The sequence below is a fragment of the Manihot esculenta genome, chromosome 14 (genome assembly GCF_001659605.2).
Source record: "Manihot esculenta cultivar AM560-2 chromosome 14, M.esculenta_v8, whole genome shotgun sequence".
Taxonomy (NCBI): domain Eukaryota; kingdom Viridiplantae; phylum Streptophyta; class Magnoliopsida; order Malpighiales; family Euphorbiaceae; genus Manihot; species Manihot esculenta.
Genome location: NC_035174.2, coordinates 21,081,581 through 21,107,772, shown reverse-complemented (window position 1 = coordinate 21,107,772; position 26,192 = coordinate 21,081,581). Strand labels below are relative to the sequence as shown.

General features: G+C 40.0%; 3 protein-coding genes across 3 annotated transcripts; 2 read left to right on the top strand and 1 right to left on the bottom strand.

Annotated features, from left to right (window-relative positions):
* Positions 1-10,344: 10,344 nt before the first annotated feature.
* Positions 10,345-11,540, top strand: LOC110619948 (ABA-inducible protein PHV A1). The gene is made up of 2 exons (XM_021763468.1): positions 10,345-10,691; positions 10,785-11,540. Exons 1-2 carry the CDS (start codon positions 10,376-10,378, stop codon positions 11,276-11,278), a joined length of 810 nt encoding a protein of 269 aa, XP_021619160.1. The 5' UTR covers positions 10,345-10,375; the 3' UTR covers positions 11,279-11,540.
* Positions 11,541-12,571: 1,031 nt separating this feature from the next.
* LOC110620632 (probable GTP diphosphokinase CRSH, chloroplastic) lies at positions 12,572-16,295 on the bottom strand. The gene is given in 4 exon segments (XM_043950227.1): positions 12,572-13,892; positions 14,498-14,680; positions 14,683-14,778; positions 15,329-16,295. Coding segments are annotated over 4 exon segments (1,347 nt in total). The 5' UTR covers positions 16,262-16,295; the 3' UTR covers positions 12,572-13,757.
* A 650-nt stretch (positions 16,296-16,945) lies between these two features.
* On the top strand, positions 16,946-18,403 carry LOC122721800. The gene is made up of 2 exons (XM_043950724.1): positions 16,946-17,295; positions 17,410-18,403. The coding sequence occupies exons 1-2, from the start codon at positions 16,946-16,948 to the stop codon at positions 18,401-18,403; spliced, it is 1,344 nt and encodes a 447-aa protein (XP_043806659.1).
* Positions 18,404-26,192: the final 7,789 nt, after the last annotated feature.

The window sequence follows — 26,192 nt, the reverse complement described above, 5'->3', positions numbered from 1 at the left end:
ATGGTGAAGATCCTGGCTGGAGCTGATGGACCTTCACCTCGGGAACCAGAAGAAGAGGCTGCCCCTCTCCCTCTACCTCTGCCACTGCCCTGAGTTGTGGCTGGAACTGCTGGCTGTGCCACACTACCAGAAGCTGTCTGCTGGGGCTGGCCCATAAAAGGCGCTCTAGGACAATCCCGAGCCATGTGTCCCTCCTGTCCACATCTAAAACATGTATTAGTCCCAGCTCGACACACTCCCCTGTGCGGTCTTCCACATCTCTGGCATTCTGTACCATCTGAGCCTGAGCTCGAGCCACCGCCAAATCCCAGACCGGATTTCAACTTGTTCCAAAACTTATTCTTCTTCGACTTCCTGGTGGTGTTATCCCACCTCTTCTTTCCTGAGCTCTGAGAAGAGAAACCTGGTCCTCCTCTGCCTGGGGTCTTAACCCCTGAAGACTGGGTCACTGACTGCTTCACTGACCCCTCAACTATAGCACTTGCTTCCATTCTTCGAGCCATATCCACCACAGTGTGGAAACTTTCTCTCTCAGCTGACTGAACCAACGAGGAGTACCTGGAATGCAGCTTCATAACATATTTCTTGGCTTTCTTCGTATCTGAATCTAGAGCTTGCCCTGAAAAAGGCAATAGCTCCAAGAATTTATCCGTGAACTCCTCTACACTCATGTGCTCTGACTGCCTCAGTTGCTCAAACTCAATCATTTTCAGTTCTCTAGAACTGTCTGGAAAAGCCCATCCAGCGAACTCATTCGCAAATTCCTCCCATGTCATACCGTCTAGTCTCGGGTCCACATAACACTTGAACCATTCCCGTGCCTTCTTGCACTTTAAAGTGAACCCTGCCATCTGAATGGCCCTGCTGTCACTTGCCCCTAGCTCATCAGTTATTGTCTTCACCACTCTCAGATACTCAAAGGGGTCATCCCCTGACTTGTATTTGGGAGCATCTAGCTTAAGGTAGTCTGTCATCTTTACCTTGCTCCCCTCGACTGAGCTAGGTCTAGGAGGTTGAGTAACTGGGGCTGCTGGTTCTGTAGGTGGTGGAGGTGGAGGTGCAGCATTCCCCGAGGTGGGGTTTGCCGGGTTAGGATAGAAAGGTGAGGGTGGATAAGCTGGGTACTGCGTGTAAGGTGGGTAGAACGGTGGATAGGGCATGTAGGTAGGGTAGGGGTTAAAGCTGGAGTAATCCGACGTACCTCCCATCGGATACCCTGAACCCTGGGGGAAAGGTGGATAATGGGGTGGAAAACCATACCCCGAGGCCTGAACGCCTCCCTGAGACTCCCCTGTCCCTTCTTCCTGCATGCTCACATCCAGGTTCCCATCCCTCCTCTGATCCTCTTCTGTAACCTCCCTCACATCTGAAGAACTTCCTCCTCTATCTGTCCCCCTTCTGCTAGCATCAAAAGACCTTCTAGGGTCCCTTGACACTCTTTCTCTGTTGGCTCTACAAGACATTGCCCTAGGCAATGTAGGAGGACGGGCGCTCGTGCCCTCGTCCTCAGGTGGCACTCCAGTCAATCGTGCAGATCGACGAGTTCCTCTCATCCTGTTTTCTGAAAAACCGTACACATCATACAAACATTAGCATCATATGGTTCATGTGGGCACACATGAACCCTCATCACATATACATCACATTCATATCATAGCATTAATGCACATGCATATTATCATGGCATTTCACATCATCAACAAGACAGGACTCCACATCCTATCCTAGTGGACATGATCTTCCTATTGTGCTTGACCTTCTATAACATCTATGAGCCCGACACTCTAGGTCCGATCCTATGAACCTAGGGCTCTGATACCATTCTGTAACGCCCCGGAAATCCGGACCGCTACCGGCGCTAGGATCCGGGTCGACTTAAGGCCGCCGGGACCCATAGCAAGCCTGACATATAACCTGTAAACCTGTATAATCCCATACATGATCAACAATATGCATAAAAATTAAAACTTTTCTTCATACATACCGTCATCAACTAACTCAACCTGTGCATGCTCTGGACATATACATAACATAGTCCCTCTGTGGGATCTCATTAAGCCTTAAAGGCAAAACAACCTGAGTTGAGTTAGTTTACATAAACATCATAACATAAGATCATGTATATACAAAAGGGATTAACAATATATTGTGGTCAAGCACAACTCTATCCTCAATATACCTCATTACATAACATACGGTAATCTCTTACATTACATCATAATACATTTGTCATGTCCACAATCTAACTATTACAACATAAGACATACTTCAAACTCTGGCTAACCTCCTGGTCTACCCTGTACCTGCACATCTGGGGTTAGGGGAGAGGGGTGAGCTACAAAGCCCAGTGAGCAGAATAGTAGAAAACAATATATTAAAATTTCATGCTCTCATGGAATGCAACACATCACAACAAATCACATCTCGGATGGTATTGTCACCTATAGTCCTCTACATAGGTCCAACTGTGCCGGGACGTAGAATGGGTCAACCGGTCTTTCCCTTATCATAACATATCATATGGACCAACTGTGCCAGGGACGTAGAATGGGTACAACCTGGACTTTCTCTTACATCGTGCCAGGGATGTAGAATGGGTACAACCTGGACTTCCATACCATATCATGCCATAACATCATCATATCATATGAGGACTAAAGGGTCATCCAATAACCAATCCACATCAACATCATGATCATAAATGCAATGCAACATCTTCGTGAATACTAATGCAAACAACCTACTATATTTCATGGCATTCATGATGCATGGATCATGCTCAAAATTCATATTCATTTATTTTAAAACTTAAGGTTATTCCACTCACCTCTGGCTAGCTCTGACAAACTCTGTAGTAGCTGGCTCACTGCTGGGGTCCTCGGTTCCTCGGGTCCGAACCTACACAGGTGGACTCCAATGAGGGACCAAACATACAAAAACATAACTCTAACATACTCCCCAAAACCCCCTAAAACACCATGAAACAATCACATAAAACTTGTAAGAAATGGCTGAACAGGGCACTTTCGGCGGCAGGTTCGGCGGCCGAAAGTCCCTCCAGAGCCGAAAGTCGGGCAGGTTCGGCGGCACCTTCGGCGGCCGAAACTCCCAGACAGAGACGAAACTCATGCATGTTCGGCGGCACCTTCGGCGGCCAAAAGTCCCAGACAGAGACGAAAGTCTCTTTTCGGGGGCAACTTCGGCAGCCGAAAGGCCTGCCTCCCCAGCCATGTTCGGCGGCCGAAAGCTCCTTCGGCTGCCGAACCTGGTTTCTGCCGAAGGGCAGAAACTTGGCTCCCAAATGCATTTTCGCCTCCAAACTCACCAATCATGCACAAACCTCAGTTAAAACATGCATACAAGTTCCTAGGGGCCTCAAAACATCAAATACCCCAACTACAACACTCCAAACACACACAAACAACACACATTGTCCAAAACATCAATATTAACCCATAACTCAACATATAACCTAACATGCATTTCTACCCATAGATCTAGCATAAAACTTGCTTAAAACACATGAGGAGCTTAAGATCGGCTCTTACCTCTTGAAGATCGAGAGGGAGACGACCTAAACTTGGAGATCCACGAAAATGAGCTCCTGAGTTCCCAAAGCTCCAAAACTTGTTTCAAAAGTTCCAAAACCTTCAATGCAAGCTTAAAACTCAAGAAAATGGTGGGGATTTGAAGGAAGAACACTAGATTTGGGGAGAAGGAGGTCGGAAGCCAGCTGTGGCCGAAAATGGGAGAAAGCTCGCCCATTTCGGCTAAGTGACCCTTTTATAGTGGCTGGCCAGACCACGTTCGGGGGCCGAACTTGCCTCCGCATGCATGCCATGTTCGGCGGCCGAACTTGACTTTCGGCGGCCGAACCTGGACTGCCCTCACTCATGCTTTCGGGGGCCTAACGTGCCTCCAAAACGCATGCACGTTCGGCGGCCGAACTTGACTTTCGGCGGCCGAACCTGGGTTTTCCTCCAAAGACTTTTCATGCAAAAAAACTCATTTATTTCCATACTTAAAACCATTAAAACATGAAAACATTTTTATAAAACATGATTCTACCCTTCTAGAGGTCTCCGACATCCGAGATTCCACCGGACGATAGGAATTCCGATACCGGAGTCTAGCCGGGTATTACAGAAAGTCCCTTCAGAGACGAAAGTCAGGCAGGTTCGGCGGCACCTTCGGCGGCCGAAAGTGCCAGACAGAGACGAAAGTCTCTTTTCGGGGGCACCTTCGGCAGCCGAATGCTGCCTCCACAAGAGGGGTTCGGCGGCCGAAACTTCCTTCGGCTGCCGAACCTGGTTTCTGCCAAACGGGCAGAAACTTGGTTCAAATGAACCTCCTGCCTCCCAAAACCATAAAATCATGCCTATGACTCAACCAAAACATGCATACTCATCATACATCACACCTAGGGGTCTCAAACTATCATATACCCCAACTACAACACTTCAAACACACAAAAACCAACATACATTGTTCATCAAAGCATCAAAGACCCATAAGTTCAACATATACCCTAACATGCATTTCTACCCATAAATCTTGCATAAAACTTGTTTAAAACATAATGTAACTCAGAAATCGACTCTTACCTCTTGAAGATCGAGAGTAGAGGCGATCTAACTTGGAGTTGGGAGAGATTTAGCTCCTTGGGTCTCCAAGCTCAAAACTTGCTCAAAACTTTAAAAATCTTCAAAATAGAAGTTAAAACCCGTGAAAACCATGAAAGATCTACAGAAAACACTCAAGATTGAGGGAGGAGCGGTGGAGACTCACCTTGGCCGACAATGGAAGAGAAAAAGCTCGCCCGTGCGGACCAAAGGGACCCTTTTATAGTGGCTGGCCAGGCCACGTTCGGGGGCCGAATGTGCCTCCGCATCCATGCAATGTTCGGCGGCCGAACATAAGGTTCGGCGGCCGAACCTGCACTTCCCTCACTCATGCTTTCGGGGGCCTAACGTGCCTCCAAAACGCATGCATGTTCGGCGGCCGAACTTGGCTTTCGGCGGCCGAACCTGGGTTTTCCTCCAAAAACTTTTCATGCAAAAACTCATTTAATTTCAGGCTTAAAACATTAAAATACATGAAAACATTTCATAAAAACATGCTTTCACCCTTCTAGAGGTTTCCGACATCCGAGATTCCACCGGACGGTAGGAATTCCGATACCGGAGTCTAGCCGGGTGTTACAGCTCCAATGGGGTAACATATCATACATTAAGCTTGGTTTATATAAAACATTTCATAGATCATGTATCAGAAGGGATTCACATATACTAGGGCCAAGCACAATTCTATCCTCAATACAATTCTTTACATTACATCACATTATAACATTTTACAATACATGTCCACATCTAACTATTACATAGACATAACTTCAACTTGGAAGACTCCCCGGTCTAACCTGAACCTGCAAACCTAAGGGTTAAGGGAAAGGGGTGAGCTACTAGAGCCCAGTGAGCAGAATAGTAAAACATTATAATAAAATTCATACTTTCATGAAATGCATCACATCACAAACAAATCACCTTAATGATGAACTTGTCACCAATAGCCCTCTACATTATCCAACAATACCAGGACGTAGAATGGGTCTCTGGTCTTTCCCTTACATAACATATCATAACATTCCAATGTGCCAGGGACGTAGAATGGGTCTTCCTGGACTTTCTCTTACATTGTGCCAGGGACGTAGAATGGGTCTTCCTGGATTTCCATACCGTATCATCATCATATCATATCATTCCATACGAAGGCTAATGGATCATCCAACGTTCATCCACATCAACATCATATTATGCAATGCAACATATTCGTGAATTCTAATGCACATAACCTAATATATCTCATGGCATTCGTGATGCATGAACATGCTCAAAATTTATTTATTTACTTTGCAACATAAAGAGTCATTCTACTCACCTCAGACTAGCTCTGAAAAGACTCTGAAGCAGCTATCTCACTGCTGGGGTCTTCGATTCCTCGGGTCCGAACCTACACAGGTGGACTCAAATGAGGGACCAAACATAGACTAACATAACTCTAAACAACTCCCCAAAAACCCCCTAAAACACCTTAAAACAATCATAGAAAACATGCAAAGGAAGGCTGAACAAGGCACTTTCGGCGGCAGGTTCGGCAGCCGAAAGTCCCTCCAGAGCCGAAACTCAGCCACTTTTGGCGGCACCTTCGGCAGTCGAAAGTGGTTCCAGAGCTGAAACTCATGCATGTTCGGCGGCACCTTCGACGGCCAAAACTCCCCTCCAGAGTCGAAAGTCCAACTTTCGGAGGCAGGGTTCGGCAGCCAAAACATGCCACCATAGGCAAGTTCGGCGGCCGAAAGTGCCTCTAGCTGCCGAACCTGAGTTCTTCCAAAGTGGCAGAACTCAGCCTCCACATGCACATTTTGCCTCCCCAAACCTTCCAAACATGTATTTAGCTATTCTACAACATGCATACATACATACATAAGCATATATGGGTCTCAAACTAGTCTAAACCCCAACAACAACACATATAGCAACTCATACAACATACATTATCCATAAACTCAACATTAACCCTAACAACAATCAACTAACTTAAACATGCATTTCTACCCCATAAACCTTCATAAAACTTGCTTAGAACATCGAAGAAGGTGAGGATCGACGCTTACCTCTTGAAGATCGAGAGAGGGCGTGTCCTAACTTGGAGATTTGGGGAAAACGGGTTCCGGGGTCTCCAAGTTTCACAACTTTGATTTAAGCTCAAAAATCCTCAAAACCAAACTAAAACTTGTTAAAACTTGAAAGATTTGAAGAAAATCATCAAAACCAACCATGGGAGGGCATGGACTCACCGCTGACCGAAAATAGGGGAGAAAACTCACCCATTTTCGGCCATGAGGCCTTTTATAGGTGGCTGGCCAGACCACTTTCGGAAGCCAAAGGTGACTCCAAAACTCCACCATGTTCGGCGGCCGAACATAAGGTTCGGCGGCCGAACCTGGATTTCCCTGTATGGTCATTTTCATTCAAAACTCAATTTCTTTCTTACTTAGAACCATAAAATACATGAAAACATTTTATAAAAACATGATTTTACCCTTCTAGAGGGTTCCGACATCCAAGATTCCACCGGACGGTAGGAATTTCGATACCGGAGTCTAGCCGGGTATTACAAAAACCAAACCTTATTACACCATAGAAATCTGTATGACACAGGTGAGGTATTATTTGATCTGGAATATCGTCCAAATGTAAAATTGTACATGTTCTTCTACAACCTATCGCCTCACTCTCTATAGTTTGTTGCCATATAGTCTCATACCGATATTCAGCTTGTCCATACAACAACGATGGATCATTGGGACCCAATAAAATGTAATCACGGCGATCACGACGGTTGCGTCTTCCCTCCATATCTAATTATACAAAATAATATACAATATCATATGTTATACAAATACACATTCATAAACTTTATTATATTCATAATCACTAACAATATTCAAACATCATTTATTTACTAAATAATAGAACATAATTTAACACTACAATAACATACATTTTATAAAAAGATTATATCCATAAATCACAATAAATACTACTAATTCAAAAATATTTCATTAAAAAATCAAAATCGCATATATTCTATCCAATAATTCAACCAAATATTCTATTAAAAATGACAACAAATATTCTACCACAGCAAATATTCTATCCAATAATACAAAAATTAATTTTAAAGATTTTAATATAATTTTAATTATTTTATTATAATACAAACATTAAATATTTTATTAATTTTATTAATTTTATTATAATAAAAAAATAATTTCAAAAAATTAATTTTAGTATTTTCAAAATATTAATTTTAGTATAATACAAAAATTAATTTCAAAATATTTTATTATAATTTTATTAATTTTATTATAATACAAAAATTAAATATTTTATTAATCGTATTAATTTTATTATAATACGAAAAATAATTTCAAAAAATTAATTTTAGAATTTTCAAAATTTTAATTTTAGTATAATACAAAAATTAATTTTAAATATTTTATTACCATTTTATTTATTTTATTAATTTTATTATAATACAAAAAATGAATTCAAAAAATGAATTTTAGTTTGACACAAAAATTAATTTCAAATATTGTATTATAATACAAAAAATAATTTCAAAAAAATAATTTTATTATTTTCAAAAATTTAATTTTAGTATAATACAGAAATTAATTTTAAATATTTTATTATAATTTTATTTATTTTATTATAATACAAAAAATTAATTCAAAAAATTAATTTTAGTATAATACAAAAATTAATTTCAAAATCTTTTATTATAATTTTATTAATTTTATTATAATACAAAAATTAAATATTTTATTAATCGTATTAATTTTATTATAATAAAAAAATAATTTTAAAAAAATAATTTTAGTATTTTCAAAAATTTAATTTTAGTATAATTCAAAAATTAATTTTAAATATTTTATTATCATTTTATTAATTTTATTAATTTTATTATAATACAAAAAATAAATTCAAAAAATTTATTTTAGTATAATACAACAATTAATTTTAAATATTTTATTATAATATTATTAATTTTATTATAATACAATAATTAAATATTTTATTACTCATATTAATTTTATTATAATACAAAATATAATTTCAAAAAATTAATTTTAGTATTTTCAAAAAATTAATTATTTACAATACAAAAAAAATTAATTTTAAAATTATAAAAAATTAATTATATTACAATACAAAAAAAAACTATTAAATTGTATTATCTTTCTAATTACATTTATTATAAAAATATTAAATTTTATTGCATGTTAAAGAATATTTACAAAAACTTATTTTAAAAATAAACTTCTTACTAATCAATTTATTTATTATTATAATTCAACAACAAAAAATTTTAAACTAGTAAAAAAAAATATAACGTATTAAATATTTTAAAAAAATTATTATATTCTTTAAAAACTATTAAATCTTATTATTTTTTCAAATATAATTTAAAATGTTTCTTTAGACATTACTTTATAAATTTTAAACTTCATTTAATAATATTTCTAAATTTATAAAAATTACATAAAAAATTATATTAATAATATCATTTATTCTGAAATATTTTATATTTTTTTAATTAAGATTTAATATTTTAATTTATTTTTTTATTTTTTTATATAAAGTTAAAAAAATATATATATTTCATAATAAAAAAAAAGTTTTAGAAATAACTGATGAGAGAGTGAAGTGAAGAACTGGAGAGGGAGAAGTGAAGAGCTGCAGAAGGAGAAGAAGATGTGCAGAGGAAGAATGAAAAGCTGGAGAAGGAGAAGAAGAGCTGGAGAGGAAGAATGAAAATTGGGAAAAAGAAGGAGATGATGGGAGACTTGGCTTCAAAAGCTAAAGTCTTTCCGGATCTGTGCATGCAGGGCTGCGTGGCTCTCTATACATGCAGAGTCACGCGAGCCTGCATGCGGAATAAAAGAAGAAAAGAGTTCAGCACTATTAATGCCGAACTCTGCAGAGACACGCGGCCTTGCATGCGAAATAAAAGAAGAAAAGAGTTTGGCACTATTAATGCCGAACTCTTTTATTGGTTAAGGTCTCGTCAGGAATTCTTGACGAAACCTTAAATCTTGTGCGTGTGTTCGGTACGGCATTGAACTTTGTGCGTATTCGACATTTAAGGTGCCGAATACGCCATACTACTGCCACGGAAATAGATGATACTGCTGCCGTGACACGGATCAATTTGTTCGATATTATAAATATCGAACAAGCATCGAACAAGCTGAATAAAATAAAAGTTCGACACCCATTTATTTGACAGTATAGATATCGAACTAATGCCTAACACACTATATTGACACAAATAATTTAAAAATATTTTTAAATTCTACATAACTTTAAAATTATCTTTTATATGGCGCATTTTATATGGTGCATGATTTGAAAAATTCTCACAAAAATCGGTGAGTTCAGCTGTCGAGCCTCGGCAATATTACTTGGCCAAATACCTTACCAGCAGCTCCATCTAGTCTAATGCGAGAAACGATGATTGCGCAGCAGCTACTTTTGGTCTTCCAACATTTGGGATAACGATGATCAGAAAAAGAAAGTGCTTTAAACTCCTCGATCCATGAAAGTCTCAGCAGCTGACACTTACATGACACTTGTCTATCTACCAATAACGTTTCCTCGTAGCTTGTACACGTTGCATGGTAGCTGTCGTTCTCCTCAACTTGGCTTAAAGCTTAACCCAACCGCTTCTTTAAATCCGACGCTTTCTTCGCGTATTGGTTATATATCTGTGATTCTGTATTCTCTTTCATTGCTGCATATACGTGACAATGGCTTCTAGGGTTTTGATTTCGTTGGTGCTTGTGATGCTATTAACGCTTGTTATCGGTTGTAATAGCTCCGGTAACGCCGACCATCTTCCCGTGACAAGCGACGAGAGTGAGGACTTAGAAGTGAAGGGAAAGGCGCAAGAAGCAACAGAGGAGACGCAAGAAGCAGCAGAAAAGGCGAAAGAAAAATCGGAGTCGTGGACTGGATGGGCTAAAGGAAAATTCTCCGAGACAATTGGACGAAAACATGATCAAGTTAAGAAAGCTTCTGATGAAGTCGCCGACTCTGCTCAGAAAGCCAAAGAGGAGGCACATGGTCAGTAACCCATGCCAACTAAACGCACAATATTTTACATTCTAACTTTTCATTGATCATTTGAAGAAATTAGTGTTCACATGCTTGGTGCAGAAAAAGCTGGAGACGTGAAGGATGCTGCGAGTACGGCAAAGGAGAAGATCAGTAAAATGACGAATGCAGCTAAGGAAAAGCTTGATGCTACAGTTGGTGCAGCTAAAGAGAAGGCTAGTGAAGCTGCAGCAGGAGCAAAAGAAAAGGCTCACGAGGCAAAGGAAGGAGCGGCAGAGAAAGCGGAGGAGTTAAAGAACAAGGCTAGAGAGACAAGTGATGCGGCCCAGGAAAAGGCTTCCCAGAAGGCGGAGGAGGCGAAGGAGCGGGCAGCCGAGAATGCTGAAAGTGCAAAAGAGGCGGCGAAGGAAATGGGGAAGAAGGTAAGGGAAAAGCAAGCGGAAACAGAGGAGCATGTAGAGAGGGCCAAAGACGAGATCAAGGAGGGGCTTGATACAGCCAAACAAAAAGCTGGGGAGAACTTAGAATCTGCGAAGAAGAAAGCGCAGGAGCTCAAGTCTAATGAAGGTGGCAAGGCGGCAGATGAAGAGCTTTGAACTGTTTCAAAATGACTTGCTCTTGAATCAGGGATGTGTTGTTTTGGTTTTCTATTTTGTTTTGGTGTTTCTCTTGTGAATATTATGGTATCCGTATACTAATGTTATAAAAACAAAAAAAAACAAAAAAAGGGGAAGATCATGTATCATTGGTTACTAGTAGAAATAGAATCAGCTGTGGCCAGCCGAAATATGTTTTAGGGCAATGTTACATTTATATCGATTTTGAAGTTTTATACAGTAGACTATCAAATAAATGAGAAGGCCAAAATTTTATCTTGATTAAACCACCCCCCACCAAACCCCCTTTGGTGTAATATTGAATGCTTTTATAGCATTGATGTACTCACTCTTTGAAGGATTTGCTTAAGGTAAAGGATATTGTGAGGAGAATTAAATTTCGAATCGAAGGAAAATTTGAAGGGTTAATAATTTTGTCAATGTGAGACATTAAAGAATCCAAACCTTGAAGAGGAGAAGCCAGTTTTCATCTTTGATTACCTTGTGCAGCAGGTACCTACTCTCTCTAGTTATCTATGTGCTTTTATAGTGAGTTCACCATGTGAAGAGACTTGATTATGCTCCAGCTTCATTTCTGTTAAAAATAAACAATTTTAGTCCATGACGCATCGCCACCAGCCTATAAATTGAAAATTAACTCGGTGCCTGCCAAAGCTTCTTTCAATTTCCAATGTAATTGAAATCGCACTTTATTTATCATAGTAAGTTTTTAAGTTCCTAATAATTTATATATTAGCAGAAGTATGGCACTTCCGCCCAACAAAAGTTAAAAAAAAAAAAAAAAAAAAACTTCAATTTCAGATAAAAAAATATTCTTGAATTTTAATAAAGTTCTTGAAAATCGAATGATTACAACATAAAATCAGACGAGAAAACTCCATGACAAGAAATGCATTATACGAGGTGGGAGTTGACTCGTATAGTTGATAGCTGAAAACTTTTGGATAGTTTTCTACAGTATCAACCCCAGAAACTGAACCTTAAAATCTGAATTTTCAATAGTTACAACTGCCAAAATATTCAGCCAATGCAAAACTATCATTTCCTTGACAGACTTAACACGGATGATAAATACCATATTTGCTTCAAAAGCCACTAGATAACATTCTTCTTCGGAATCCATTAGCCTGCAGAGTCGGCATATACATCTCCTTATTATAACAAGAGCTGTTTAGCATAATCTTCTTAAACATCTGCTTATAAACCCTAATCATTGAATCAAGTTCCCAATTTTGACGAAATTGTCGTCCTTCAATTTATCAATAATTAATTGCAAAAGGTAATTTCCACATTATAAAATAACGCCACATTTGGCAGCACCAATTGACAAAAAATAAAGATCATTATTTCCTTAATACAAGTGTCTTATCTTTTTTCCTTGAACATAAAGAGTCGATTAGAAACATTACCATTGTTGCCACTGAAGGAAACAGATTCTTCCAATAGTAACCTAACATTTGGATCAAACAAGTAAACTCAATCATAAACTTAATGTCAAAACATATTTCTCAGTACTCTTATGTACTGCTCAATTCTCTCGGTGCCCAGAATGAATCTTCCTAGAAAATAAGCTAAATACCTATTAAATGCAACCAGTTTCAGGAATAATAGAAGTTCAACACCACAGGAATACATATATATGTAAAATAAATACATTAGCCCAAAGCAACCCAGACAAAATTTTACTGTACACAGAGAAACAGAGAAGGATAGAAACACTGGAATTAGACTAAATTGCTTGTTAAAATAATTCAATATAGACAAGTGAAAGAAGCTGAACTATTTCTTGATTGAATTAATTTAGACACTATCGATTTTTGAAAGTAAATACTGTAGATTTATACTAAAACAAACAAAAGGTTAAAGGGAAGGGATAGAGGAACAAATACAGAAAAAAGAAGCCTCCAAAATTCAGTAAAATACTTTGCAAGAGCCCATCTCAGAAAAATAGCATTAGCCCACACCTCAATTACATACTAACTTTTGTTTAAAGGCATAGGTGATGGCAAAGCAGAGAGGAACCAACTGACACTGCAATTAAAATAAAATAAAAAACCCAATAAATTCAATCACCAATAAATCAAAAATCTCAAATCAAAGCCCACAAAAGAATAGAACGGAAAGTGAAGAAAAAGATATTGGTATCAGCAATTATACCTTGAAGTCTCTGGAGGTTTGTGCAATCGACGTCAAGAAAATCTTGGCTTGAAGTCGCTAAAGATTTGAAGTTGAGGACAGTGTAGATATCACATAGAAGAGAAGATAGAGAAACTGATAGGGCTCAAACATGAACACCCCTAGATTCCAGGCTCTAACAAATAATTACTTGCAATTTTATACTTGGGAATTTATTTAGCCTATTTGGGTTCACAGTTGCAACCTATAAAACTTTTTTTTTCACAAAAAAAAAAAAAAAAAAATTCAGTTTCAGGGTATTATGTACAGCATTTAACAGGTCCTAGTTTGCAAGCTTGTTGCCAAGCTCTTGGCCATATACCTTAATCAGGCCACTATCTTCTGCCATTTTAAGTTTCTCATTCAACATGGTCTTGTATTCATCATCTCTGTCCTCTAAAGCTCGCATGAATTCAACCTGTAGGAACGTTATTATACACATACAAGCATTAGATGCAATAAAAATATATTCCAATGGAATATCACTGGTGGCTAACTACATAATCTGCAACTACAAGCAACTTCCCAGGGTTTGTGGGATCATTCACATTTAACACAAAAACAAATGGAATATTTTCAAATCCAAGTAGTTAGATACCAGATTTACACCCAAATTTACAGAATCACACATATAATCACTAGTCACTGCACCTCACAAAGGACCATATTTTGCAGCTTCAAAAATTAATTGAAGCCAGAAGATCATATTCTACACCAAAAATGGTTATAACCGTGTCAGCAAGCACGCCCACCATCATGACTCGTGTGGTAATGCTATTATTATCACACAATTTTGATCCCACACATCAATGCCACTTCACCTTAAACCAAAAGATCTGCCATGGGTATATGGAATTAAATTTATAATTGTTGACAATAAGGTCCATTTCAACATGGAACCACTTTAACATGGGCTGTATCAAAAACTAAATCACAAGCTTTTTGATAGAAAACTAGTAGTTCTAGTAAGATTTGTAATATGAATACATTTACGCTTATTGGCAACATATATCAATTTTTTACCTGTTTCTGAAATGTGTCAAATTCATCAGAGCTCAAAGAACCATCACTATTTGCATCAAGGAGCTGCATCATCTCCCTAGCATCTTCCCCTGGGGCACCAAGCTCTTCCATCACTTCCATAAGTTCATCAATGCTGATCTGGCCATCACCATTCTTGTCAAAAAGACGAAATACTCTCTCTCTCTCTGATCAATCTCAATCCCTTTAGCAGATGGAAGATCCCTAAGACGCAATGCTGCAAGATCAGCAGCTGCCATCATTATAGCCTTGAGCCGCTTTGCCTAACATCACCAACAATTCAATCAGCTTCTAGGGCAGATGGCTAATTTTAAATGTTTTAGACCATGTCAGGTCAAATGATAAGGTTTGCATAATTTAAAAAATTAAAGATGGTGTGAATTGAGTCTCTCTCCTAAAAATTAAGGATGGTGTGAATTGAGTCTTTCTCTCCTCTTCTATTGAGTCAAAACCCATCCTACTTCCAACAGCTCTTCTGCGCTCCCTCCTTTCCATTCCAACTTGGTGACCACACTTTGAATTGATATGGAGGAAGTTTCACATGGACAAATAAGCCCTCTTATTCTGTGACTATACAATGGAATTAAGAAAAGAAAAGAAAAAAAAAAAAAAATCAAAATCTAGGATATGGTAAAGGTTTGTTCACATAATTTTTAGGAGGTTTCATATTTTAATCATTCACACCCAAACAGTACATCTGCTGTTTAGATCTCGCCTCCACTGCTTTGACTAACCTTATGGTATTGGCCCAAGACTGGTTTATTGAAATTTGTTAGAAAAAATGAATCTCAACAATGCAATCAGAGTACTGACCTCTTCTGGATCAGTAAGACCACCCTTGTACAATGAATGTGATGCCATTCCATTAACTGCCTGCAGGTCCATCTCTACAGTTCTTATTTGAATTTCCATTAGTGGTCTAGACTTGCCATTGTCACTCACATCAACTGCCATATGTAAGCTCCTATATCCATTGGCTTTGGGCCTGGGAATAAAGTCTTTTGTTCTGTGTGGCATTTCTTTCCACAAAGATTGGATAATTTCACGTGTCCTGTAGCATGCCTTTTCACCTACTTCTGGCATATTTTCTGTATATCTGGGACTCAGAATTACCCGTAAACCTAGAACATCATTCACCTCCTCTGGCTTGCGACCGTCTTTCAAGAGCTTCTTCATTGTGCTGAACCGACTTTTATAGCGACCTTTAATGGAGATATCCTCCACCATGTCTGCTAAGATAGGATCCGCTTTAAGCGAACAATGCAGCTCTTCCATGTATGTATCAATTAGAGACTTACTTCCCGTCTCATGGCTGTGTAGCCATGTATCCACATAGCGGTATGAATATGGGAAAAGGTAGCGAAATGAGAGATCCTCCAGCTCCAATGACAAGTAGTTAGTTCCAACAGCATAAGCCAAGGGGGCATGTATCTTCATAACTTGTAGAGACAGCATTTGCTGCTGATATCTAGGCAGATAATCCAAATGCCTCATCATATCAAGCTTGAGAGCTAAGTCCAGAATCACAGCTCGAATGTCATAGTAGGTAAGGCAGAACTTCCTTAAAGCAGCAGCACCATCATCATCTAAAACTTCAATTCTTGAAGGAATGTGCTTCACACGCAAACTTTCATGCAGTAAATGAGCAGTACCAGTACCCATGCGATATCTGACTTCATGTATGGATATTGCACCAGCCTCAAAAACTTGAGCTAATATACTAGCCGAAATAACTTCTGCATCCATCTGGAATTTTACTATAAAAGATTTAAATAGAAAGAAAAAAAAAAGAGAAAGAAAGAAAGAAAGGAGAAGGTAAAAGCTACAAACAAGTAAAATGGATCAACTCACAATGAACGAGACAAAGGGAAGGGCAATTATTAGGAAAACCCACATCGTTGCCAAGTGTTAGTATAGAGATAGTTTAGTATTTCTAGTAGGTTTCAGTAGGGTGTTAGTACAGAGATAGTATAGTATTTTTAGCAGGATCTTATATTTTCTAGTGAATACCTTATAGGCTTGGATCACCTATATATAAGTGGGGTATGTATACTGAAAATCAACTTCAGAAGATACAATACACAATACATGTCAAAATACTCTCATTTAATCAAGATGGTATCAGAGCCATCGATTACCTAATCTCTTTCCTTCTCCCGATTCAGAGACATTCATCAGAGACCACCTTCCTCTTTCAACTTCCTCTGCTCCTTCTCGTCTGCAACTTCACCGACCAATTTCTTCTCCGTCTTTTTCAAATTCGAGTTGTTTCTGCCTCTTCGTCTTCTACTTCAATTTCTGGTTCGAAGCTTAAAGTCATCGTCATGAGAGAACGAGGCAAAACGGCAGAAACCGTCTCCTCTCTCGTCCGAAAATTTTCGATCGAGACCTCTCTTCTTCTCCGACCAGATATTTTCTTAAGACAAAGAAATGGGAAAAAGTAGTTTTGCTAGGGCACTGAGCAATTCGGCTCCGACAATCTCCAAGGCAGTCATAGATGATGCCTTGATGCTGCAAAACTCAGATAATCCGACGATGCTTCTCGTCTCTGTTCAATTAAATGGAATCAATTACCGAGGATGGAGTAGGGCGATGAGGATCGCTCTCGGTGCGAAGAACAAGCTTGCATTCGTGGAAGGGAAAATTGACGCGCCTGAGGACAGATCTGAAGAATACGAGAAATGGAGACGATGTGACTATATGGTGACATCGTGGATCCTCAATTCCATTTCGAAGGACCTCATCGGAAGCTTCCTCTATGCCACCACCGCCCGAGAATTGTGGGTTGAACTAGGAGAATGATACGGCGAAAGCAACAGACCAATGATCTACCAAATCAAATGAAGAATAGCGTCAATTTCCCAAGATAATCTCTTTGTGACAACATACTACAGCAAATTGAAGCAACTGTGGGATGAATTGGCAAACATTGTCTCTCTCCCTCTATGCATCTGCGGATCAGAGAAGCTTGCAACAGAGATTCACAATGCGGACCATCTCATGCAATTTCTGATGGGGCTCAACGATACCTTTGATCAAGTTCATCCATTACCAACGGTGAACAAAGCTTTTTCGATAGTTCTACGGGTAGAGTCTCAAAAAAAAGTTCAATCCAACCTCACAGAACATGGTAAGGTAGCTGCTTTGGCCATCCGATCTCAAGGCAGCAGACGAGACTACAAGAAATACGACATAAGGAAGGGCCATTGTGACTACTGTAATTTGGATGGACATACACGAGCTGGATGCTTCAAATTGATCGGATATCTGGAGTGGTTTAAGAGCAAAAACAAGCAATTCAACAATCCAGGGACGTTCAAGCCAAGATACACTGCTCACATCTCACATACTCAAGGTCACAGTGTAGAATCTACCTCAGAAACACCGTTGGCAAGTGCTGGACCGATCGCCTCCAATGAATTAAGCAAGATAGAAGAAGTCAATACAAAGCTGGAGCTACTGCGACAGGAGATGACCATATTGGTTAAAGGGAAAACGGTTGCCTCAATAAACACAGTTAGTTCGCATCCAGCCTACTGTCACAATCCGACCAACTATACTGGTAACAGATTCAGCTCTTTCAGTCCGACTGATTGTTCTGGTAGTAGCTCTTTCAACTCTTTCACTCATAAAATTTCTTCAGTATTCGCTTGTTGTGCTATGGTAACTGGATCAGAAGCATGGATAATTGATACTGGTGCATCGGATCATATCACACCATATAAGAATCATATGAAATCTATGTGTTCTGTTACTGCTCCAATAACTATATATTTGCCGAATAGCTCTTCCACACAAGTCACACACATTGGAAATGTTGCATTAAACACACATATGAAGTTAATTGATGTCCTCCTTGTTCCTGATTTTAATATGAATCTTCTGTAACGACCCGGAAATCGGACCGCTACCGGCGTTAGGATCCGGGTCGGCTTAAGGCAGCCAAGACCCGTAGCAAGCCTGACATGCAACCTGAAAACCTGTTTAATCCCATACATGATCAACGACATACATAAAAATTTAAAACTTTTCCTTCATTCATAGGCCATACTCAACCTGTGCATGCACTGAACATACTCATAATCATAATCATGACCCCTCTGTGGGATCTCATCAATGCCCCAATGGGCGATACATCATAAGATGAGTTGGCTTACATGAACATTATAAAACATCCAGATCATGTATTAAAAGGGATACCTCATACATAATGTCAAGCACAATCTCTAAACCTCAATATCATTACATGACTGAAACTGTACTTTTACATAATATTAATACATTTATCATGTCCACACTATCTATTACATTCACATGACTTCCTTACTCTTATGGATCTCCTGGTCTACCCTGTACCTGCAATCCTGGGGAAATGGGAGAGGGGTGAGCTACTAGAGCCCAGTGAGCAGAATAATAAAAACATTTAAATCATATGGATCATGGAATGCATCACATCACAGCTAAATCACATCAAGGATGAACTTGTCACCAATAGCCCTCTACATAGTCCAACTGTGCCAGAACGTAGAATGGGTCCTGGTCTTTCCCTTACATATCATAACATAACAGTGTCCAACTGTGCCAGAACGTAGAATGGGTCCTGGTCTTTCTCTTACATAGTGCCAGCGAACGTAGAATGGGTCCCACTGGTCTTACTTTCCGTACCGTACATATCACATCGTCATATCATAGATCGAGGGCTATGGATCATCCAACATTCATCCACATCAACATTAAAATGTGCAATGCAACATATTCGTGGATTCTAATGCAAACAACCTAAAACATCACATGGCATTCATGATGCATGAACATGCTCAAAACTATATGATTAATTTACTTAAAACATAAAGGTTTATTCCACTCACCTCTGGGTAGCTCTGACCAGACACTGGGGCAAAAGACTCACTGCTGGGGTCCTCGGTTCCTCGGGTCCGAACCTACACAGGTGGACTCAAATGAGGGACCAAACATACATGAACATAACTCTAACTATTCCCCAAAAACCCCCTAAAAACATCATGGAATAATCATAGAAAAACATGCAAGAAAGGGCTGGACAGGGCACTTTCGGCGGCAGGTTCGGCGGCCGAAAGTCCCTCCAGAGCCGAAAGCCAGGCAGGTTCGGCGGCACCTTCGGCGGCCGAAACTCTCAGACAGAGGCGAAACTCATGCATGTTCGGCGGCACCTTCGGCGGCCGAAAGTGCCAGACAGAGATGAAAGTCTCCTTTCGGGGGCAAGCTTCGGCAGCCGAAGGCAGCCTCCACAAGCACGTTCGGCGGCCGAAAGTTCCTTCGGCTGCCGAACCTGGTTTCTCCCAGAATGGCAGAAACTCAGCTCCCCTAAGCATTTATGCCTCCTATCTCATCCAAACATGCATAAACCTATTCTACAACACTCATACACAAGCATACAAGTTCCTAGGGGCATCAAACCATCAAAAACCCCAACTACAACACACAAGCAACTCACATTGTTCATAAACACATATAAAACCCATAAACCTAACCATGAGCTAAACATGCACTTTACCCCATAGATCTTGCATAAAACTTACTTTAAACATAAAATGAGCTTAAGATCGGCTCTTACCTCTTGTAGATCGAGGGAGAGACGTCCTAAACTCGGAGGTGGGAGGTTTTGAGTTCTTGAACCTCAAAGCTCCAAAACATTGCTCAAAGCTTGAAAATCTTCAAAACAAGTTAAAAACTCATGAAAATCGAGTAATATGGGAAGGAAAGAACTCAAGATCGGTGAGGGGCGGCGGAGAGCTCACCTTGGCCGGAAATGGGGAGAAAGCTCGCCCATTTTCGGCTAAGGGACCCTTTTATAGTGGCTGGCCAGGCCACGTTCGGGGGCCGAACGTGCCTCCGCATGCATGCCATGTTCGGCGGCCGAACTTGAGGTTCGGCGGCCGAACCTGAGTTTTCCTTCAAGGTTGTTTTTATGCAAAAACTCATTTCCATTTTACTTAAAACCATGAAATACCTTAAAACATTTTATGAAAACATGATTCTACCCTACTAGAGGCTTCCGACATCCGAGATTCCACCGGACGGTAGGAATTCCGATACCGGAGTCTAGCCGGGTATTACATCTTCTATCTGTATCCAAGCTGCTTAAGCATGCTAACTTGACAATACAATTTTATTCATCGTGTTGTTTTTTTCAGGACCAGAAGAATAGGTCTGTTACAGCTGTTGGCAAAGTGATTAGTGGTTTATACATTTTAGACAATAATAGCTTCTCTGTTTCCAGTATCCAGTCCTATGTTGACTCTGTGTGTAATAAAATTGCCCCAAACCTTAATGGAAAAATGGCTAAGCTTCAAAATTGTAATAAAGAAGCTACACATCTTGCAAAGTCTATAATAAAAATTCCTTTCTCTGTGATTCATGCTAGACTAGGACACTCTTCTTGTCATAAAATATCTCATATGCATGTGCTAAAGCAGATTATTGACACTAATCACACGTGCACCTTATGTCCTTTAGCTAAAATGTCCAGATTGCCCTTTCACAATAGTAATACGGTTACTGCCAATCTTTTCGACCTTGTGCATATGGATTTATGAGGACCTTTTTCTATTCATTCTATCACTGGTGCTAAGTTCTTATTGTTGATGATAAGACTAGGGCAACTTGGACTTATATGCTTAGATTTAAAGATCAGACATATTATATTTTGACATCTTTCATTCAATATGTCAATACACAATTTGGAACAAAAATTAAAAATATAAGGTTCGACAATAGAGGAGAATTTATTAATAAAAGGTGTACTTCTTTGCTTTCTTCATACGGTATTGTCCATCAAACTACTTGCCTTTATACACCTTAACAGAACGGGACAGAAGAAATTAAACATAAGCACCTTCTCAACATAGCTAGAACCATCCAGTTTCAGGCTCAATTTCTAAAAAATTATTGGTCTGAGTGTATATTGGCTACTACCTACATCATTAACAGAATAACAGTCAAAGCTTTAGGATGGCTAACTCCCTTTGAAGCCTTGTTTAATAAACCACCCAATTATGATCACCTAAGAACTATTGGTTGCTTGTGCTTTGCCATTAATAACAGCCCTCAAAAGGATAAATTTGACCCTAGATCTACCAAATGTATTCTCCTTGGATACTCAGCTACATAGAAAGGGTATAGATTACAAAACTTAGACACAAAACAAATTTTTGTTAGTAGAGATGTTCTTTTTCATGAATTCACTTTTCCTTTTCAGCATAATCCCTCTCAGGAGTCTTCTTTTTCAGATACTGTTCTTCCTGTTAATTTACTTGATGATGAATCAAGCTCTCCCTCTAATGTTCAGGTTCCACCACAACCGGATTCTGTTTCCCAATCACATTCCCAGGAACAGGTCTCTTTTCCCACTCTCCCTTTAAGAAAGAGTACCATAATTCATAGTAAACCGACTTGGATGCAAGATTTTATTGTAAATCATCTATCCACTACTTCTAAAGTTGGTTTGTCGGTTTGCTGTTGTAACGACCTGGAAACCAGACCGCTACCGGCGCTAGGGTTCAGATCAACTTAAGGTCATCGGAACCCATAGCAAGCCTATTATACATCCTGTGTACCTGATAAAATCCCATACATGATCACACAAGACCACATAAACATAAACATTCCATGAACCATGGTTCGACCTGTGCATGCATCAAAACTGAAACATAAAACCCAATACTAGAGCCCTCATCAAATGCTCTAGTATGGTAAACATTACATGCCTCAAGCTTGGTTCAAACATAACTTATAATTAAAACTTTTACATAAGGATCATGTTAACAGGGATTACAAGGATAAAAACTAAGGCAAAGCACAATTCTATTCTATTAAAATTTATATGTCCACACTATACTATTACATTAGACTATATCAGCTACTATGCCGACTCCCTAAGCTATCTTTGACCCTGCAATCCTAGGGTTAGGGAAAAGAGATAAGCTACAAGAGCCTAGTGAGCAGAACAAAAAGACAATTTAATAAACATATGCTCGTATGAAATGCGTCACAACACAAATAATTCACATCAAAATGGACTTGTCACCAGTAACTCTCTACATATTCCAATGGTGCCTGGCCCTCAACGGAGCTCCTTATGACTTCTTCTTAAACATAACATAACATATCCAAAATATCAGGGGCGTAGAATGGGCCTCACCTGGACTTCCGTATCGTATCGTATCTTATCATATCATATCATCTCGAGGGCTAGTGGGTCATCCAATATCCATCCACATCAACAGTGAATTATGCAATGCATCATATTCGTGAATTCTAATGCAAAATAACCTAATACATATACATGGCATTCATGATGCATAAACATGCTTAAAAAGTTTGATTACTTTAAAATAATAAATTAGTTTAGTTCTACTCACCTTTGGCTGACACTCGCGTAAACTGACGTAGTTAACTCACCTAGGCCTCTACGGTCTCCTAGGTCCGATCCTACATAGATGGACTCAAATGAGAGACCAAACATAACTATTACATGACTCTAAAAAACTCCCCAAAAACCCCAAAAACATACCAAAACATGCATACAAAACAAGCAGGGGACTTTCGGCGGCAGGTTCGGCGGCCGAAGGTCCTTCACAGATCCGAAAGTCTATGCTTTCAGGGGCAAGTTAGGCGGCCAAAAGGCTGCCTCCACAAGCAGGTTCGGCGGCCGAACCTAGGTTCTCCAGCAAGGCAAAACCCAATTCTAACCTATGTACACAGCCACCCAACACTCCGATCCTCACACCCAACTACTTAAAAAAACTTGCTGTAACGACCCGAAAACCGGACCTCTACCGGCGCTAGGATCCAGATCGGCTTAAGACCGCCGGGACCCGTAGCAAGCCTAACATACATCCTGTACAGCTGGTATAATCCCATACATGATCAAACATAAACATAAAAACTTAAACATCTGATGCAAATACCGAGCTTGACTTTCGGCGGCACTTTCGGCGGCCGAATGTCCCTTCCAAAGCCGAAAGCCATGCAGGTTCGGGGGCACTTTCAGCGGCCGAAAGTCCTTCCAGAGCCGAAAGTCTGGCACCTTCGGCGGCAGATTCGGCAGCCAAAGCCTCACAGATCCGAAAGTCCTGGCCTTCGGGGGCATGTTAGGCGGCCAAAGCTGCCTTCCATGCAGGTTTCGACGGCCGAACATACCTTCGGCGGCCGAACCTGGTCCCCCTTGAACAGCAGGTCTGAATCTGTCACGAGCTAAACCAACCTCCAAACCCCCCAAAACCTCACATGCTCTCACCCAAACATGCAAACACACTCCCACATGCATATAGGGGCATAAACCAACTTAAACCCCCAACACAAACATCACATAACATACATTGGGCATAAAACCCACATAAACCTTAACATGCATATCTACCCATACTCAACCATCAAAACATCTTTAAACTTACTTAAAACTTTATAAAAACGTAAAGGAAGCAAAGATCTACACTTACCTCTTGAAGATCGAGGGTTGGTGCGATCTCTAACTTGGAGATGGGAGGAAACAACTCCTTGGATCTCCAAGCTCCCAAAACTTGATTCAAGCTTTAAAACTCTTCAAAACAACCATGAAACTCATAAAAACATGAAGGAGATGAAGAAAAGCATGAAAATGACCAAAGGAGGACATAAACACACCTGAGCTCGAGAATGGAGAGAAAACTTGCCCATTTTCGATCTGAGGGCCTTTTATAGGTGGCCGGTCAATGACCTTCGGCGGCCTAAGCTGCTCCCGAAACTCTACCACCTTCGGCAGCCACTTCGGAAGCCTAACGTGCCTCCTAAACTATCCCATGTTTGGCTGCCGAACCTGGTTTCTGCCCTCAAGACTTTCGGTGGCCTAAAGCACTCCCGAAACAACCCTATGTTCGGCGGCCGAACCTGGGTCCTTCCTCCTTGGCCTATTTTGTTCAAAATTCATTTCTTTTCCATTTAAAACCATAAAATCATGTGAAAACATTTTAGAAACACATTTTACCCCTCTAGATGTAACGACCCGAAAATCGGACCGCTATCGGCGCTAGGATCCAGATCGGCTTAAGGCCGCCGAGACCCGTAGCAAGCCAAACATTCATCCTGTGAACCTGTTTAATCCCATACATGATCAACAACATACATAAAAATTTTGAACTTTTCTTTCCATTCAATCACCAAACTCAACCTGTGCATGCACTAATCATAAACATAAACATTAATGTAATACCCGGCTAGAGTCCGACATCGGAATTTCTGTCGTCCGGTGGAATCCAGGATGTCGAAATTCTCTAGAAGGGTAAGATTTATGTTTTTCTAAAGTTTTTAAGCTAAAATGAAAAGAGGTTTTACAAGAAAAGAACCAAGGCAGAAAAGCCAGGTTCGGCCGCCAAAGGTGACATTCGGCCGCCGAACATGCATGGCTTTCGGTTTCACGTGTGGCCGCCGAAGGTGGTCTTGCCAGCCACCTATAAAAGGCCCTCAGTCGGTTGAAAGGATAAGTATTGCCGTTTTCTTTCACTTTTTGAGGTGAGACCCTGTCCTTCTTAAGTTTTCTTCATGTTTTCATCAAATCATGTAAAGGTTTGATTGATTTTTATGTTATTTTGCTTGAGATTTTGAACTTTGGAGAGTTTGAAGGAGAGTTGCTCCAAAACTCCACGTTAGGATCTTTCATCTTCTTGGTTTCAAGAGGTAAGTGAAGATCCTGAACTTGTTTTTATGATTTATGAAGGTTTTATGAGGTTTTGGGAAAGAGTTGTATGCTTAGGGTAAACGAGAGTGTTTTTGATAGTTTTGTAAGACAAGCTTGTATATGTATTATATGTTTATGTTGTTGGGGTTTTAAGGTAGTTTCTGACCCCCTTGAGCATATACTTGGGTGTATGCATGTTGAGGAGTTGAGGTATTTGAGTTGCAGGAAGATTGGTGCATTTTGGCGTGAGGCAGAGCAAGGTTCTGCCTTGCTGATGAACCCAGCTTCGGCCGCCGAAGAATGGTTCGGCTGCCGAATGTGCTGAGGAGGTGGCTTCAGTTGCCTAAGCTTGCCCCCGAGCCTTTGGACTTTCGGCTCTGGAGGGCAGTTTCGGCCGCTGAAGATGCCCCCGAAGGTTAGAGACTTTCGTCTCTGGCGTGCCTTTCAGCCCCCGAAACATGCCCCCGAAAGGGTTCGACTGCCGAAAGTTGAGATTCGGCCGCCGAAGGTACATGAGTTTTGACTCTGGAGAGGACTTTCGGCCGCCGAACCTGCCGCCGAAAGTGTCCTGTCCAGCCTTCCTTTGCATGCTTTGCATGGATGTTTGAGTGAGTGTAAGGGGATTCTTGGGGAGTTTAATAGAGTTGTTCCTAAGCTAGTTTGGTTCCTCATTTGAGTCCATCTGTGTAGGCACAGACCAGAGAAACCAGAGAGAGTAGCAGTGAGTACTGCTCCAGCATTTACAGAGCCTGCAGAGTCAGTCCAGATAGCCAGAGGTGAGTGGAACTAAACTTAATTCTTTTACTTGAAAAAGGAAATACTTTTAGCATAATGCATGCATCATGAGCATACAGTAGGTTGTTGCATTAGACTCCACGAATATGTTGCATTGCATAGTTATTTGTTGATGTGGGTGAATGCTGAATGATCCAATAGTCTCTGAGAGAAGTCCAGGAGCCTTTGACTATGCCCTGGCAGGTATAG